The sequence below is a fragment of the Phaethon lepturus genome, unplaced genomic scaffold (assembly GCF_000687285.1).
Source record: "Phaethon lepturus isolate BGI_N335 unplaced genomic scaffold, ASM68728v1 scaffold14076, whole genome shotgun sequence".
NCBI classification, from domain to species: Eukaryota; Metazoa; Chordata; class Aves; order Phaethontiformes; family Phaethontidae; genus Phaethon; species Phaethon lepturus.
The window spans coordinates 37,057-56,409 of record NW_010545685.1 but is presented as its reverse complement, the minus strand read 5'-3'; the positions used below and the strand labels follow the sequence as shown (position 1 = coordinate 56,409).

Below are 19,353 nucleotides of genomic sequence, written 5' to 3'. Positions count from 1 at the left end.
GCTGGGAATAAGGAGAAGCCTGTGAGAGTTTGGGAACAGGCATCTGAAGAAGGGAATAGCTGAGAGAAAACATGGATGCAGTGAAGGAATTTAGAAGAGGAGGAGGAACTGGCAGTGTAAATTTCAACACTAAATATCTGATGACTCCTTTTCTATGCCTTAATGTGAAGCTTAAATATAAGCAAAGGAATGGATTTATTATTTAATATTTTTCCCCCTACATTTGCTGAAGACTTTTTATGAATCTATTTTCATGAAAAGGACTTTAGGACACTGTGTACAAACAACTTATGTTCCATCTACATTTTAACAGAAAATATTGGGAACATGCCTTGATACTCATCAAAGTGACATGCTATAATGTAAACTGAGATTCCTCTAATGTGCTTAGAAAGTGTAAAAGCTTAAATGGGAATAGATTCTAAACACTTGAAAGAGCAGAGACACTGGCATAGTTAGACAGAGTTTCTGACTGTCAGAGAGCTCTGAAAATATGATGCAGTATTCCTAAAAAGTTAGTTTTGAAGCTTAAATTAACCTTTGGTAAAATCAGACTGTTGCCAGACAAGTTCTTAGCAAGTATACAAAGCCTTTATGGGTATGACAACACTCACAGACCCTTCTAGGAGCAACAGTCACGAGCTGTCAGAACTCTGAAGACCCAATTTATATTCTAAATTATGTTGCTGATTCAGTGTGTGTGACATATACCAGTCTTTTCACCTTGATGTGTCTGATCTGCTTGGGGAGGGTTGCGAGTGACAGTATGTTTGCCCAAGACGGCGCGCTACTTGCGTTACTAGATCGTGCAATATTAGAGCACTACAGTATAGAGCGCAATCCCTGGCCTGGACACATGAACTAGAGACATTATTGATTTTAGCAGCAGTCTTTCGATAACACACATGAGCAAAACTGGAGATTCTGCAGAGAAAATTTCCTTCTGCCAAACGAAAGGTCCTTTTTCTTGTACGTACAGAAAAATAACCTTGATCTTTTCAAATTGTTGGTATTCTTTACTGGCTGTTATTGTGAGCAAACTTCTGAGATCTCTTTCTCCACTCATCGTGTGTTACTACCTGGGCATGCAGACTTTTGCTAATTGGGTTAATATTTACATAAAATACATATATTATAGACCTCAGTGAGGAAAATAACAGTTCATCCAGTACTACTTGCAGTTGCAAATCATAAACCAGGGTATGCACCTCAGGATTTGAACTTTTATTAGGAACTTCTGTAATAAAATGAAAGAGACAAGGGTCTTTCTCCATTCCATAAAATATCTTTTTCTAGTCCAGGTCAAATTGTCCCAGTAAAATCTGTTCTGAATTGTACTGTAGCAGCATTTTCTCTATTCCAAGACATGTCTGTTCTTCAGATAACACAGCTTGCTATCAGCAAGGAAATAAACCTGTAAGAGTGTAACACTGTTCTGGTAATAGGTGGCAGAGAAGAGAATAAAGTTCATATAAAAGTGTCACCCAATGAGACATTCTATAAGTGTTCAGTATAAAACTTTGTCTGTGGAAAATAATCTGCTCTTGTTGACCACATAAAAAGCTGCTTGTTCCAAAAACATATTTCTCATTTCCAGAAATCTTTGTAGATTTTTATTATTTTTCCCAACACCAGTACATTTAAGCATCAAAACTGTCACTGACAATGTTGCATTTGCCTCTGCACTATTTTAGCTATGATCCAGAAATTCTCTGCTTCACATCCAGAATAATCAGAAAGAGACACTATTTAGTTTGTTTGTTTTTTTTCTAGTTTCATAGATTATTTTAAATCTCTGACTGATAAGCAATTCACAGAGCTGTAACAGCCGAGCAAAATAAATAGCTGTATGTCCATTAGAATGTAAATCAACTCATTACTATGCCAGCTTCTGACCTTTTCTGATGGCTGTATTCTTGCTAACAAAGGCTCTTTGCTATTCATGAAAGTGAAAACTTAATGGTAGCTTGAGATTCTCTCTTGTATTTTAGAGGAAATTCTCATAGACGCAGGTGACCAGTGAGGGTCCAAGCTTGAACAGCAAGTACTTCCATCATTTATGACTTTGAATAGCTATCCTTTTTCTAATTATTTGTGAAGATCTGATTATTGAAGAATTGTTTCTTCAGAAGGCTAGGTCAGGGAAACTTCATGAACTGCACAAAAAGTACTCCTATGTATAAAAAGATGAATATTGATTTAGTACCTGATCTCACAGTCAATTAAGTTTTTGTATCAGTTCTATAGACTTCAGTGAGATGAGATTGGGTTTAATTTCCCAAGGTACTCCTCTACCTCCACATCATTTCTGATAAACCTCTCCGTCTCGTACTTTATGCTACTCATTAAGAAATCTGAAAGTTTGAAGGGAAGAAATATAGACTTGGACTCATGATGCCCCCAAGTCAACTGGAGAAGAGATGAGCCACAGAAGGTGCTACCCCAACAAGGTCTGAAGTTCCAGCTGGCCCTCCTGTGAACTGTGCCTGCTCTTTGCCTTGCACCTTCATTGCACCCCCCATCAGTGGGCAGGAATGTATTTATTCTTTGGAGTCACTTTTCACAGGGGTAGTAGGCCAAAGAAGGTGAAAAATAGTGATGATTTGGACTGTAGCACTACTTCTGTAGCTGTCTCAGGTTGAGATCAGGAGCAATGCAGTAGTGGAGCATAAAGCAAAATGCCACCACAAGCAACTGCAGATGATCAGTTTGTACTGTTGTGAGCTTCTTTCAGGAAAAATGGTTTAATAACATCTGGGCATATGTATATAGCCCTAAAGAAGACAGACCTATTTCACAGTTTAATTAATCTGAACCCGCATTTGATATAACAGCTGATGACTGTAGCCAGCCTTCACCGCAGTGCAGCACAGCGCTACATCAGGTACTTGCCATGCTGCCAGTGCGCAGCCGACTGCAAGGGAAAAGACACAGGGTCTTACTATATATAATGTTGTGGGCCTGATCAAACATGATGGGTCACCCATCTCACTCTGATGTGGGATGTGTCAATTTTTTACCCATTGCATCAGGTGCCATCCCAACCAAAGACCAAATGGATCCTGCACAGCATGGCACCATCACTCTGAAGGACAGTTGACAACAGGACTAGCTAACTATGTTTGAAGAGCTAGAGCTCCCAGTCTTCTTACATCTACTCTTTATTTCAAGGTAAATCAACTTTTTGTTGTTGCTAGTTGAGCCGTTGAGTAATAGCTCAATACTTAAAGCTGTTTGAAAAAGATGGATGTTTGAAAGAATACTATGTGGTATTGATAGATTTTATTAGAAATGGAGCTACTAATTGCCATTCCCTATGCATCATCTGATATTTTAAATACGGCATGACCAATTCAAATTTTTATCACCTCCTTGTTTTCATAAGGATTATTTACATCTATTTTAGTTCATTGTTTTCTTATAGATTTTGTTTATAACAGTATATAAATTAATTGAATTTACTTGTTTGCATTGTTTCCCTGAAAAGGGGAAAATATTTGAAGAATAATTGAATTAATGCTACATATTTGTTCTATGTACACAAAAAAACCCCCACATTTTCTCTCCACACAGTATTTTTGGAAATTTAGCTGGAGTATATTTTGCACCCTAATGAGTGAGCCCGATCGTAGCTTGAGTCCTGTGCACCTAATCCAATCACACCTAGCATAACTCAACAAATGGTAAACATACAGACGGAGAAGCCAGATATAACGTGAATGGTAAGAAACAGTTCACTGCATCCTGCTAATGATGTACACCCTGAGTCTGAACCGTCAGAGAATTTCTCCACTGTCACATTCATTTGAAGTTACTGAGTGTTCGACACCTCTGGAACTGAGGCCCCGGTGTAGGCAACTGATAGATATCTCAGGAATCCCAGTAAGGGAAAGAAAAAGCACAGGAAAAAAAAATCGACTGTTACAGTAAATTTATACAGTAACATTTCTAGAAAGGAAAACTTTTCCTGAAGTGAAGTGTTGTCACATGGATGTTGATAAGATGCCCATGGAGTCAGTTAATGCTCCGGGAGTGCTCATCAGCCATCTGTTCACTGATTTCCAAGCATCTACGTGAGAAAGGTCTGTAGTGCTTGGCACAGCTTTGCTCAGGAAGCCGTATGCAGCAAGGCTTTTCTAGCACGCAAAAAAACCAAGAATCCCAGCGAAAGTTAATGGGCAAAACACTTGCTGTATCATCAGTGTGACAGGTGATGCGGAAGGAAGTTGACATGCCCTGAAGATTGCTTTGGAATAAAAGGCATTGCCTTTGATGCTGCTGAGTTCCTCCCCGCAGCAACTACCACCTGCCGTCACTGCAGAAATCAAACTGTTCCCGGGCTTCAGTTTAATTATACATACACGCCTGCCACAGAGGTGAACATCGCTAAAGGTCCTGTGATTTGGCAACACCTGCGTTAGTTACTTGTGGTTTTATGTCTTAAGAACTTTTCCAGGCATCAATACAAAATAGTAAGGAAGTTGGTTTGTCTAGTGGAAGAGAAAAATGGATATGGAAATGTAGAAAAAAGAATGTAAATGGCAGCAGACTAATAACCAAAGGCTGCATTTGTATTACTGACATTACGGAATATGCCAAATTCAGGATTTTTACTGAAACAAGAAAAAAAGAAACCAATCAGGACTCTATTTGTAAATGCTGTAAGTCCTTTTTGATAAGCCGCTTTTAGAAAACTAAACTTTCCAACAATAGATACTGTCTGAAGTGTAAGGTATGTGAAATCTGTAACCATATTTTATCACAAAAACATACTTAAATTTGTATATAAGAAGGAATAGATACAATGAGTGTGATGTGATTTGTCTTTTGTTATAGGATATCTTCATTGAAAAGGAGACGTACAATAAACTGAAGCTGGAATTTGCCTTGATCTGGAAAAAGAATTAATTTTTTTTTTTTCACAACCTGATCTAGTTGATGATGTCCCTGCTCACTGCGGGGTGGGGTTGGACTAGATGACCTTTAAAGGTCAGCAACCCAAAGATTCTATGATTCCATGATTTGAATCCAAAATCTGTTTTCTGTTACTGGTGTTTTTTGGTAAAGTTACTGCATAGAAAGCATCACAGTTCTGATTTCCAGGGAATCTCATTTTGGAAGGTGGTAAACATCATTTTAAAAGCAATGTCAAAAATAATTTTTCTAACACTGCTTTATGAGAAATTGTCATTCTGATTTTGAAAAAGCATATGGTTGTTACTGTACCTTAGCTTATTTATTTAAAAAGAAACAATTAAAATTCCAGTAAACGTGTTGGCACCAGCTGCTGTACCTTATTACAGTTGAAATGGCCAACATTGAAAAATAAATCATTATTTCTTAAAACTAACTTTGGAGAAGTATATGAGGTTACGTGTTTCGTCCTCGCATGCTTACATGGTACGTTACATTACACTACGTGGTGACCGTAGTATCTTCCTGCTAGCACCTGGCTGAGTGCTGGTGGTTGCTCTGTGGCACAAGCCAGTAACCCTGCTCTCCTTTCCAAAACTAATTCAGACCTATACTGTGCCTCTACAAGGAGTGTTGACAAAGTCTTATTTAATGGGAAGATGCGGGAGTCTTCAGAAAGCGAGCCACAACTTATGTGGTGAAGCTTTGTGAGAAGGGGTGGCTGTCAGGCCCACGGCTGAGCAGAAGGCCACTCATGGGAAGAACAGGCTGCATGAAGTGTTTTCAGGTGGCTCTAAGCTGGCTTTCGTTATTTCAAATTTTAAAAGTGTATGTGAATATGAGGAGCGTGTAAATATGTATGTATATGTATATAATATTCTCAGCTACTCATGTTTTTGTAGAAGACACCACAAGTTGGACAGTAGGGCACTGGGAGGGAGAAGTGGAAATCTGGAAGTGGGATAAGGAGGTTATAAAAGCTTATCCAGTATGTGTGCCTAGTTAGATGCGAGTTGATTAGAAGGCTGAGCAGTATTAGTACTGTATTAATACTCAACAGAAGTTCAAAGCTGCACTCTTTGGAGAAGAAATTTCCACCTTGCCTCTAAATCAGTACTGAATTGGTTCCAGTCTGCTGGCAGCTGCCATTCAGGTGGGGTCCCACTGTCTCTGGTGGGGAATACTCACAGCATGTAATGAACCAGCGCCAGAAAGTCAAGGGAAGATGTGGTGCTGTGAAGTAAGGTCCAACTAAGTGAAATCCACTGCTTCTCATTACCAGATGTAGATGTGGCTGCAGGAGCCCAACACTGTTGACTATGCACTAAATACACATTATTAAGATATATTCTTCAGATGTGCTCCTGAGCCTTCATTTTCTACATGTAGAGGATTTGGTCCCGTAGTTATGCAGAACAACATTTAAAGGTGAAGATTAGAAGGGAGAATGCAGAATACACAGGAAAGTGCACTTTGCTTTTATGCTTGTTCATGTGAAGTTTCTGTTACACTTCCAGTGTACTACATATGCATTATACTCCTGAATTCTTGAATATGCAGCAATGGTTGTGCGTAAATACCAGTGATAATTCTAGACGTGCTTGGTTCAGAACAATTTTCCATAATCTGTCTCATTTTGAATAACTGATAATGCCATACATTGTCTAAAGGTCAGTTTTGTTAAGACTGGGAAAAAGGATGTTTAGTTCAGCTGAGAACATAGATATTATGTGAGGCAACATTAAAATTGCCATGAAATACATGAAAGATATGATAGGGTTTGCTTTATGGAACTAGGCCTTCATCTGTTTAGTCTAGCATCTAGTCTTTGACATAAGTGAGAGATCATCTCATCTTTCATGAGGTCTTGCTCTAATAGCTGAATTTAACTCTGAAGCATGGATTGTAATATTAGTTCCAAGGTTTGTTACATTTGGATATTTTCACTTCTAACACGTTTTTTTCCACAAATGGATATCCAATACTTTTTAAAAACCTCGCTTTTGAACTTTTACTTCTGTGGCGTCTTATATCCGCTAGTTTTCTTAACATAATTTCATGATGTGTGAATAAATATTGCCTTTTATTTGTTTTGAGTGTAGATGTTGTCATCTATGTGTTGCAGTCTGTGCCCATAGCCTCCAAGCTGAATATAAATCCGTGTTCTCCTTGGTTGGATGAATAACTGATTTTTTTAAATTGAGAGTTTATTTTTAAAAATCTTCACTTGATGTATATGTCATTGTTTGTTCGGTTTATAAATACTTATTATATTTTAATTGATAGTAAACTTTCTGATAAGTCCAGAAAAACTTATTTTTAGGTGGAGACAGTAAATTAATAGGAAAAAATGACCTTTCAGTTTGATATGGAGTAATTTTTGCTGACAGTGTTAAGGGAGTTTCACCAATACCAACAGGAGTGTTGCCTCTACCAATATTTTCTAAATACCAAATCAGGGTAGTAAGTTTATTTGAGATACCTCCCAGCAAACCTCCTTGCAAGTTTCAAGTCTTATCTCTAGCTCCGAGGGGAAAATTGCTTTTTTTAACTTTCACTCTTATTAGCTGTATAGAACAGTAGCAGATAATAAAAAGTTAGCCATCTGCCATCCAAGAAGTTATTAAATAAGTTATTAAATAAGTTTCTACTACACAATCCTTAATACTGAAGGTGATGTACAAGCCAGATCTATACAGGATGCCTGTTATCTCAGCTTGAATTTCCAGATGGAAAGAAATCTGTCTATTTGCTAATATAGCAGTTTTTATCCAGACACTGTAGAGTCAGTAAACACAAACCTTTCCAGGATTACTTTTCCCAATATACATTTTATTTAACAGCACTATCAGCTTATATATACAAAAACAAAACAGCCAGTGTTTCTCTGCAAACGACTCAAGTGCTTTTTCATTCCAAGATTTTTTCAGTCTAAATGAATTAGATATCATGGCAGAAAAAATTACCCTGTTATCACAGAATTCTAGGAACTTTAAATACTATGTAAAATATAATTCCTGTTGTGATTCGTCTGTAGAAAGATACTTTCCCTAGTGTTCTCATGATTTTAATTTTTTTTCTAGACTCACCTGAGAAAAAGAAATAATGAAGTCAGTACTACTCTTACAGCTTAATTCATTTTTTAAATGAAAGAGCAGCCTTCCTATTAGATGTCTCAATTAAAGGCTCATTTCTGTTTCTGACAAAACAAATGAACTCTTTGTTTTTAGCTTTTAATCTTACTTATGAAGGTCCACAGACTTTTTTTTACTTGCTATTAAACTGAGAATGAGTTTTTTAATGAAAGCTGTGCTGAAAGCTAATATTTTAAAAGATGTGATCCAGCACCCTTTGAGATGCTTCTTTTTATTTGGTATTTTGTAAGTTTTTTAACATTGAACTGCATAAGAACAGAACAGTGTTTACGACGAGTGTTTCAAATTACCTCCTTTTATGAAAAGGACATATCTGGAGTTTTAAACATTTGTAAGCTACAATACTCAAAATTCACAAAAGTCACCAAAGCAAGTTATCAGTCAGTCAAAAACCAAGGAAAAGGAGGTAACTACTTATGTAGAAGAGGCAGTCATGTCTAACCACTTGCTAACTATGACAAAAAAACAGGACAGTATCAAAACAAGCAACTCTCCCAATAGTTGACTACTTTATATAGACTGATGAAACAGTTACTTTTCTCCAGGCTTTTCTTCTAAAAAAAACTCTTGTATTATTAGGTTTTGTTGATGGGATGTTCTGAATTGCTTCTTCTTAAAGGTGCGACGGCATTTAACACATCAATACCAGGTCATTTGGTGTCTTATCCAATGTCCACCAAGACATTTGGAAGTCCTTCTGTTTAGTTCTTTTAATTTCAACCTAATTCCATGCTGTTTGTAAAGTATGGCAATGATCTCAATAGTTCCACTTGCATATATATATATGCATATATATATATTTGCATTTATTCTTTCTTAGAAATTATCCCCCGTGGTTTGTGTTTTCACCCTTATGTGTGTAGAGAATTTTCATATATACCAATATTATCTGCAGACCTCAGTGAGAACTGGAGCATAGACACCACTTAGCGTCCACTCTTTATGCATCAGAAAAATCTACTAACATTATTTTTTGTTTATTTCAGGTTTCTTTTCTCCATGGAAAACTCCAAAGCCTGTAAGTTCCTTTTCAAAATTATACATACTGAGTTCATAAGACTACTATCATTCAAAGCAAATTTCTGTAGACTTTCATCTAACCCTCCTGTTCCCAGCTCATGAGACACATCTCAGCAGTGTCCCAGTTCCAGGTGAGACAGCATAAGGGGTGACCTCACTAAATAAGATCTGCAGGTCTGTTGATTTGGAGTCTGACAGCAGTGGTCTGGAAAAAGGAACATCTCACTGATAAAATGGGTGTCAGGAACCAGAAACGCAGTGGCTCAAAAATGCAGGGTCTGGAGGAGAAGGCAGCAGAAGACCCCAGCAACGAGGCCAGTCTAGTTGGCCTTCTAGCTGGCAATCTCTTTGAAATGGACAACATGCACTTTTTCTAGTTTACAAGTGGCTTGAGCTTAACATCCTTGAAGTGATTGTTATTCTTTCTTGCATTAGTAGATCTAGAGCTGGAACTAGTCACACTTCAAGTGAGAGCTTGGTCTAGATAACTTACTGAGGTGTCTTCTAACCAACAGTTCTGTGTTTCTATGATTTTGACATTCAATCCCAAGGTGTGAAGATCTTTTCTACTGTAAGACTAAGCAATGACTGTATTTATTCTGTTGACAGCACATTATATAATTTTTTGAAGTTGAGATAACATTCACAGTGTAAAAAGAAATCATAGGCTACTATTTTCGGTTGCCTCGTTTGTTTTGTTTTGTTTTAATTTGTTTTTTTTTATTTAGAATGGAAAAGTGCTTATCTCTCATCAGAGGTGTATAGAGGAAAAAAGAACCCTGACTCTGCCTGAAGGCTTCTAAGAGCAACAGGAATAACAGCAATATTTTAAAAAGGATTTATAGCTTTCTTATTTGGGGGTGGAGGGGTGGTATGTTGAATCTGGACAACTTCACATCCTCTCATGTTGGATCACGGCATGTTTAATGCATACCAGAACAATTTTTGTAGCCTAAGTACAAATAGCAAGTAATTAATCAGCTGATGCAACTCTATCAGACTGCTTCAGCTTGTGGTGTTTTTGATGTAAAAGGCTAGAGGATGAATGCAATATACTGGAATAAGTATTGTGTAAGGTTTTTTATTCATCTATGTGACAGGACATTTGTGAAAATAAATCTGACTATTAAGGTCTAGCTTGTTCTCACCACTTTAAAGTTGCTGTCTGGCTGGGACGTTCAACTTTTAATCTCAGGTAAAAAGTGATGAAACAGAGAACTTGGAACTTACTTGTTAAAGACCCACATTCAACGGATGAGCACTGTGCTCATCCTCTTTACATATACATCAAGTATATAAATATCAGCATATTGTTGACGATTGTCTGCACAATTTTGTTATATAAACAGTAGAGTAGTTCGTACTCAAGTAGCACTTGCCAGTAATCAGAATATAGAGAAACAACCCAAGTGATGTGCTTTTCCATGCAATAGTCTGAGGAAACGGGGGCTCACAGAGTAACATAACACCTTTACGTACAGATACTGCCCCTGCATGCAGGCTAACCATTCACAGCTAGCCTATTTTAGGATAGCCTCATCAAGAATGTTTACAAATTATTAACCAGATTAAGGTAGTGTGCATTACTCTGTCCGTCACAACTTTAACTAGACAAATAATCAGACATAAATTTCTAGTGCCCATGACACGAAGATAAGATTGAAACTCTGAAGCACTGTCTGAGACAGCCTGAGCAGCAAGGCCAGCACCAGGAGGTTTAGAAAACCTTCCCAGCACCAGAGCACAGCCCTGTAGGTGTGTAACAGGAAAGAAAAACTGTAGATGACCCAAAAATCAGGTTTCTTTTCTGCTTGGGTGACTACTGTTGCCCCCTCGCCTATCTGGCCACACAGGGGAGAAGCACCCACCAGTCTTTAAAGCAAAAAGGGGATCAGGGCCCACTGGCTGGAAGAGGAGAAGAGACAAGCCCCTCTCCCTGAGGCAGAGGCTCAGGGATGGCGTGCACTGCATCTCAGTGTGCTCAACATCCCAGAGTAACCTGGACCGACAGAAATTTCCTGTGGTTTCTATGTATATCGTGCATCTATTATATCATATGTAATACAATTTGATTAGTGCAAAACGAACTCGAACAATGTCATCGAACCACTACCTGACTTAGATTTGACGCCCTGCACTCAATACCATGCTTACCCGTTTCCAAGAGTGCCTTCATCTGCGAGCTAGCATGATGATAACTCACATTGCCAAACACTATGTGACTATTTAATTGGTACGGGTTTGGGAGATACAATTCCCCTTGTGTTTATCTGTTTGTGTAACTATTTATGTTAGCGGTATTACCCACAAGTAAGAATGTTTTGCTTGGCTTTTAACTGCACACTTGAAGATATAGAGCTAACTAGCAAGCAAGAATTAGACATAGAGGACTCAGCAGGTATGTAGACTTGTATTACAGAAGTGTAAATTCAAGGGTGTCCAGTTTCTTGTCCTTCCTTCAGGGAAAGGTTTACTCATCAAAGATAATGATATTTTCCTTTCTCATTTTAAAGTCTTCTTTGAATATTTAATTTTATTCAGTTTCACATTTTGAAAGTGGTAAGTGTTCTATTTCTCTGGCACTGTCCAAGAAATTAGGAAACATTCACTTCTAGATAGACAGGGCCCCATATGTCTTTCTGCTTCATAGCGGTAAGATAGATAGTTTGGTTTCACTGACTTGTATTCTTTTTTAGAGTCCTCACTGAAGGAAAACCTGAACATAATTCTCTATTTTTTTCCCTGATCATAAGGAACTTGCATTGAGCCCCGTTCTCGTTCTCTATTTAGACAGAGGGGTCATAATCAGGTTTGTTTCTGGAGACCTTTGAATTTACACTTCTGTAATACAATGATATACTGTATATATATTTTATATCTACCCAAGGTAATTCCTTTAGAGCCAGAAGAGCTATCAGAAGTATTATTGTGACATTCATGCGACTAGGCTAATTTACCCAACACAGAGGAAAAATCTACCTTGGTATAAAGGTACCTGAAGGTACTTTCCCGTAACCTATTTCGATGACAACTCAGGTATCGCCATATGTCACTGTATTGCACAGGGTCTACATACCTATAGTGCCCTCTTATATCACATCCTAATTGCTGTCTTTTGTATCTGACCCAAAAGAAACATGTCTTTCTTGAACAACATTGTTGAATATTGAGTACAGTATTCCATATCTTCATCATTAGCACTTCATAGGTCTAATACTTCACTTTCCTAACTTAAATATCATACGCATACTAGTGCATAAGAGTCATCCTAAGATTAAATGAGATACCTAGATCGTCCTTTTGTTCATTGTTTATAATGAACCAGCCCTACTTACTGCTGTGTCGCGGGTTAGCCCCAGCCAGCAACTAAGCACCACGCAGCCGCTCGCTCACTCCCCCTCCCACAGTGGGACGGGGGAGAGAATTAGGAAAAAAACCTCGTGGGTTGAGATAAACACGGTTTAATAGGACAGAAAGAGAGAAGGAAACAACAATGATAATACCAACAAAGGAATGTACAAGAACAAGTGATGCCCAATACAGCAATTGCTCACCACCCGGCGATCGACAGCCCGTCCCCGAGCAGCGATTCCTGCCCCCCAGCCAACTCCAGTTTATGTACTGGGTATGACGTCGTATGGTAGGGAATATCCCTTTGGCCAGCCTGGGGCAGCTGTCCCGGCTGTGTCCCCTCCCAGCTCCCCGGGCACCCCCAGCCCGCTCACTGGCAGACCAGCACGAGAAGTTGGACTGTCCTTGACTGCTCAGCAACAACCCAAAACATCAGCACATTATCAACATTTCATCATGCCACATCGAAAACACAGTCTCACACTAGCTTCTGTGAAGAAAACCAGCTCTATCCTGGCTGAAACCAGGACATGCTGAAACTCTGACAGAAGCATAGCTTGAATTATAACACTACTCTGTATAAATAATGAGGTTCTCAACAACTGAAAATGGCCAATAGCCACATTCTGTTTATTTTGAAGTATGAAGTCTCAGATCACCTGGAATGCACAGAGTGATAATTACTCAGCATGTTCTTCAGGAAGACTCTCAAACATCTGTAGTCCACACGCACCTGATGTGGCAAAAGCCTGATGCTGTTAATTATCAGAACGGAGAGCAAAGCCTACCTGCTGAGCCAAACACCTTCTGAAACTGAAGAACTAAAGGCAAATGATAATCAGATAATTTGTAGAGCAAACTTGCTGTAAACCCACAATCATCTTTGATAAGGCACTGCTGATACAACACTAGAAGTCAGTGGTTCTTAATTACAGTTCAGTTCGTTTCCAGTAGTCATCTTGTGTGTAATTAACTGATTGCTGGGTTATGTGTGAGAACACACTGTTCTGGAGGCTTTACCACCCTCTACTCCAGGAGGGGTCACAGGAAAGCCAAATATTCATTTCCTGGAATAAAAATTTGTGTTTTGTTTAACTTTTCCTCTTCAAATAAATTTGCTAATGCAATTTAATTAGTAGCCAACTCCTTCAAAAAGAAAATGCAGATCCCCAAGTCTTCTTTTGCACAGCCTATCATGTTATCTCCTTTCTGGATTGATGAAAGACCACTAAGAACAGTCTTGGAGAAAACATGGATTGAGCTGGCTTTCGTTAGTAGACAATACACTGTACTTCTCTCCTGTAAACGGTCTGGAAGAGTTGAAAATCTTATCCCTGTGTTTGGGGGTTTGGTTGGATGATGCCAATGTAATTTTTTATATAAGAAAAAAGCAGCAAGAAATGAAAAAGACTGCATCAGACCAATGCTGACTTTTCTCTCCCTGCATTCTGTATTTTATCACTGAACATTTGACTATCACTAGGTGCTCAAATACCTGCTGTAATAAGTTTTGCTCTTTTTTTAATATATTTTTCTTCTATTGAAGGTGTAAAATTTGCTCAGTAGTCTACTCCCTGGGCAGTTAGCTATTTTCATGCATTCTCAAAAGATACAGCATTAAGATCATCCAGTTGCTACCCAGCCTGGACACTTCTTTGTTAAGCGCTACTTTGTGTTATGCATTTTGATGAATCTGATAATTGTATCTTCACAGACCCACAGATTCCACTTTTAGCAGAACAATTTCCAATAGCTCAGAGCATTCTGTGAGTGACTCAACACGCTTCAGGGGTAATGCTGTGCCCTAATCCACATGGGATCATATTATCTGAGAAAGATCACATCTTCCCACGATCTAACCAAGATCACATCTTGGTTTAACAAGTAAATTTAACCAAGTCATTTTATAAACAGCATAACACATACCTTTCATCTCAAAAAGCAGCAAATTTGGACTTGCTAATTTTACAAAACACATCTTCAGCTGAAATCACTGTCTTTGGTCTCATTGTGGAAGTCACAGTTATTGCAAAACTTCATCTTTATTCTCTGCATGTTTTTATTCCAGATGATGGAACGATGGGAGAATCAAGGCAGCCCTCAAACAAGCCTGTCTGCTCCAGCTATGCCACAGAATATTCCCTACCCACCCAGTCTTCACAGGAGTTCATTTCCCGATTCAACAGAGGCCTTTGATCCACGAAAACCTGATCCATACGAGCTGTATGAGAAATCAAGAGCTATTTATGAAAGTAGGCGTAAGTGAAAGCCCTGCTCACCCTGCTGACCATTTAATATTTGAAGCTTTTGCCTATGAATGTGTCACTGCTGACATAATTTTCTTTAATTATCTTTTGTAATTTAGAGAAAGTAGTTATAATCACAGTTAATAGAAGCCATTATAAATTATCCAAAAATTCTACACTTATATATTTTCCTAGATCTTGACTAGATTCTGAAGTTCAACTTTCATAGGTTTTTTTCCTTATATTTTTGCTCTCCTCGTTTTGACTGCTAAATCCTTAGTGAAGAACAGTATATGTGCCACCACATTTTGCTGTGTTATTTTTCTTCATAGCCAACCAATAGGATGATGTGAATTTATCAATAAAAAATCATTTCACTTACTTTTACTTTAAGGTATAGTTTACTAAAGAAATTTCAAATTCATTTGTTTTTATAAAAATTACTTCGACAAGTTTTCACATTGTCCTTGGTAGTTATAAAGAAACCCATAGCAATGAGTGCTATTTGAAGACCTGTACAAAACAGTACTGAGCCATCGAGATTCCCATCTCGATTTTATTTCTCATGTTTTGGGGAGGTATGCCACATATTTTGCACAGCAAGGTTAAAGGGGGGTAAACTTATTTACCCCTTGTCATAAAGAACATTTTAGCTAAAAATATTATTCTAAATTGTCCAGAGCTTTTGCGCTTAGTAAGATCAAATCTTCAAAATAGTTCATTTTTTTACTGAAAGCTTTTTCATAACAGTTATTACTTGTACATGCCACCTTTCAATTAATTTTATAAATTACTTTAGCCTATAGATCAAATTACTTTATAAATTACACATAAAATATGGCACTGCAGCTGATACAGATTAGCCCATTAATATTAGTTGGGCCCAGAGACATAGAGAGAAATTTAAACTACCATAATACATGACCTGGAATGTACAAGTCTCTCCAGCATGCAAAGGGACAGTCTGAAGGAAATATGTTATTGTCCCAAACACTGGGTTGGTGCCACTCTTACTTGCCTTGGCCCTTATACTTTAGTTGCAGCACCAGCATCTCCTGTTTGGCTTTGGTATTTCCAGTCCCCAGCAGGATGGATATGCCAGAGAAACACCAGGTTTCATTTTACATCAACTCTAAGTTAATTCTAATCTCTAAATTGCATCTCAGATTCCTCATTCTTTGCCACTGTGGCCAGTGCCACCATCTTCTGCCACCCTGGTCCATTTAGTGGAACATCTTTCAGTAGAGATTGTCACCATAAAACTCACTTTCCATCATCCAGATGTTTTTTGGGGGTTTCATTTAGGTTTTTTGATTTATTTAATAGGTGCCTTAAATTAAGATCCCAAGTTTAAAATAAGTACTTATATAAATTGCTGGCTTTTTTAATATATGAATTTGAGAACTTACTTGACACCTCCTATGAGAAGTATTTATCTTCAATTATAAACTCTTAGGCGTAGGAACTAAGTTTTCCACTGTATTTACAAACACCATGTAGCCTATGCTGGGTGGTATTTTAATATAAAAAATATTTTATACTAATGTAACATCTTCCTCTGCTCCAGGTGTTATTCTTGATTGGACAGAGTACTCAAGACGATATACAGACAATATACAGACAGAAGCTATAATTTTTGAAATTTTAAAACTCTTTGCAGTATCTATCAGGATACAGTGTGGAGTAAGCCAAATAGGTTTGAAAGAAGTAGGACTAGCTTTGAGCAAAGTTTGGAAGTAATTTTCAGATATCTCTCCTCTCTTTCTCTTTCTCTTTCTCTCTTTCCTTTGTGCATTAAGGGCTAAACTGACAAATAAGAGAAAAGATCTGCCAGAGCTGAAATGCTTTTTCCCAAAGTGCTGTGACTTGGGACTAGAAAGAGAAATCGAAGGAGAAAGAAACAATTATATCATTAACAAGGGTTTTATCTAGTTCAGCACCTCTACTGAAAACACTCTGATTTTATATACTGCTTTAAGGAAGGGAAAACCCTTTGCAAGTAATTGCTTCCCATATGAGTAGTTTCTAGAGCTGAAGTATTTTAGCAAAAATCTGCATTTTCCATTCAGCAGCGTCAGAACCATCTTTTGTGATTGAAGCCATCAAGCCAAAAGTGGAAAAGCAGAGATTACAGACTTCCTGCATTGGAAAAAAAAAAAATTTGTAAGACAATTGAGAAAAAGTTGTACACGCCATATGCATATATGGCATACATATTTATACAGCGTCTGCTTTCATCTTGGTCCCCAATATGAAGAGTTCTATATTTACAGAATTACCCTAATTAATGACAGCAAATAGGCTCAATACATGTTTGGATTCATAAAACTATGGGATTATAGATCTGATGTCAACTACAAAGACTGCCTTACACCCCAAAAGATGATATATTACACCAAAAGGTATGTCACACCATTCGTTAAAAGAATAAAGTGATTCATTATTATTCATGGGTGCCTTCTACGAGTTTTCTCCATACTTCCTTGACCACCATGAGCTCCAATCTTTTACTGATATAATCGATTGTGTTTAGGAGCATATGCTGCATGAGGGGAAGAGCTGATAACTCGTAGGTTATACTAAAGCTTGTGTTTAAATGCTTTAATTGCATTTGAGTTCTGTCCAAAAGGCAACTGGAAATTGTACACAAGCCTTTTTCAGGCAGCTACTGAGACAAAATAAAAATTAAAAATCATGAAGCTGTTAGGCCCAAAACAAGAAAGTGAGGGATGAAAAGCAAGAGTGCAGTAACCACTCCTCCCAGATTTCCAGCAGTGTCCTGACCTTCCAGCTAATCCTGAAAGCTTTAATTTGTTGTCTTCTGACGCTGGTATCCTTTGAACATTTTCTCTAAGCCTTGATTCAACAATTCCCAACCAGATCTCTTCTGCACCCATTCATATCCCTTGGTCATAAATAACTGCCTCCAAACATCTCTGTTCTCCCTGACATTTTTGTTTCTTGAATGCTATAAGCACAACTTTTAGCAAATGCAGTTTGTCAAGCCTTTGATTTTGTCCTCTATATAGTGCTGGTGTTTCCTGAAGTGACAGAAACAACAGGAAAGAAATCCATTACTGAGTCAAGAAATTGTCATCTAAATTGGGTATGTGGGAGGGAGAGTTTCAAGTTAATACACACTTGGTTTCCTACCATATGGCTGTGTCAGGTTGGTTACCTTCGGTAAAGACATACCCTTGAAGTGTACAGGAAAGCTTCGGCTACTTCAGGGTTTTTTAAGTACTTCTTATGTCAAAGCAAGTTTGCCTTATGTCCTGGCAAGACCAGAAAAAAAAAGAGGTTCATCTTCTAAAAATAGTGCAAAGAAGCAAACAATCATGACCTGGAAAACTCAAAAAGAAAGAGGTAGTGTTAGGTTTTTGTTTCTCTCACAGTGAGACTCTGTTACTAAACACTTCATTTTCATACTGCTATAGCTCTGAATTTCTACAGATCCTTTTATCAGAGGATCCCATCACAGTCAGCACTCACCAGGACCTCATCAAAGCCTCCTGCTTCCCTATCAGGGAGTTGGCAAGTTATGCATCACACTGTAGTTCTGTGAGGAGCACAAGCGACATGACTCGAAGCAGAGCAAGAGCCAGACCCGAGGAGCCTGATTCACAAGCTTTTGCTCTAGCTGCTAGGTATGCTCATCCCTATCTGATGACAGCAAGAAAGAGGTTTCAAGCAGGAAATCTCCATCAAAAAGGATGATTTTCATTCTATAGGAATGTTCTTCCGCCTCAGGCACATGAAGGACCTGCATGACCCTGTGTGATAGGGAGATTTGAATTTTTAATGATCCCTTATGAGTTACAAAGGACTAGTGCTTCCGCACTGGGAACGGTTTCAAAGGGGCAGTTCTACCAATAGAGCGTGGAGACAAATCAAATGATGCATTAGTACAAAAGCAGAGTGTAACTCTATTTCATAAGTCGTAGCTCTTTGGAAAATTGTCAGGAGCGAGCTCTTACCTGTCAGCTCTCACCCGTTAGCTGTCGCCTGCCTCGGCTGTCACCCATCAGCTGTGCTCAATAGCTCCAAGTAGCCAAAAAGGAGCATAAAGTGGCTCCAAAGGCTGATGAAGATTGCACATCATCCAAAACAGCTGCCTGAAAGCTAAAGAAGGGAAAACGTTTTCTTCTTTCTTTGTCTTTCCTTTTTGCAGCTATGTCTTTCTCTCTGCTTTCTTTTTCCTCTCTGGAAAACCTGCCTTATGCACTGGTTTTTTAATTCCCTGGCCCCCCCACCCCGCCTTATTTCTCCTCCCTGGTGAAGAGAACCTACCTAGCTTTCTGCTGTTACATTATTTTGCAAAACTCAGAAATGGAGGAGATGACCTGCCGAAACAACTGGATATTTTTTTCCTTTTTCCTTCCAACTATAAATTTTAGGCAAATCCTTTAACTCCTTTCTCCTTACGAAAATTCTTAGGGTGTAAGTGACAGCATGACTCTGCTGATAACCGTGGAAGTTAGGTACAGGAGCTAGAAAATGGAACATAGATCAGGAATTTCCTATTAATGAAAAAAATTATGACTTATTGTGCACCAGTTGTTACAGCTGTAACTGGAGCCCCACAGCTGTCATTGGGAGAGCTCATTCTCTGGAATTTAACATTTTTTTGCCTTTATAAATCCTCCTTATCCTCTCTTCTATTTTAT

At 38.2% G+C, this 19,353-nt stretch overlaps 1 protein-coding gene across 1 annotated transcript in view; it reads left to right on the top strand.

Moving 5' to 3' along the window:
* MAGI2 (membrane associated guanylate kinase, WW and PDZ domain containing 2) overlaps positions 1-19,353 on the top strand; it is a gene marked incomplete at its 3' end in the record, with an annotated part of 78,954 nt that overhangs the window by 22,552 nt on the left and 37,049 nt on the right. Inside the window, 2 exon segments of the mRNA XM_010289038.1 lie at positions 9,056-9,087; positions 14,509-14,698. Coding sequence (XP_010287340.1) covers positions 9,056-9,087; positions 14,509-14,698 — 222 coding nt within the window.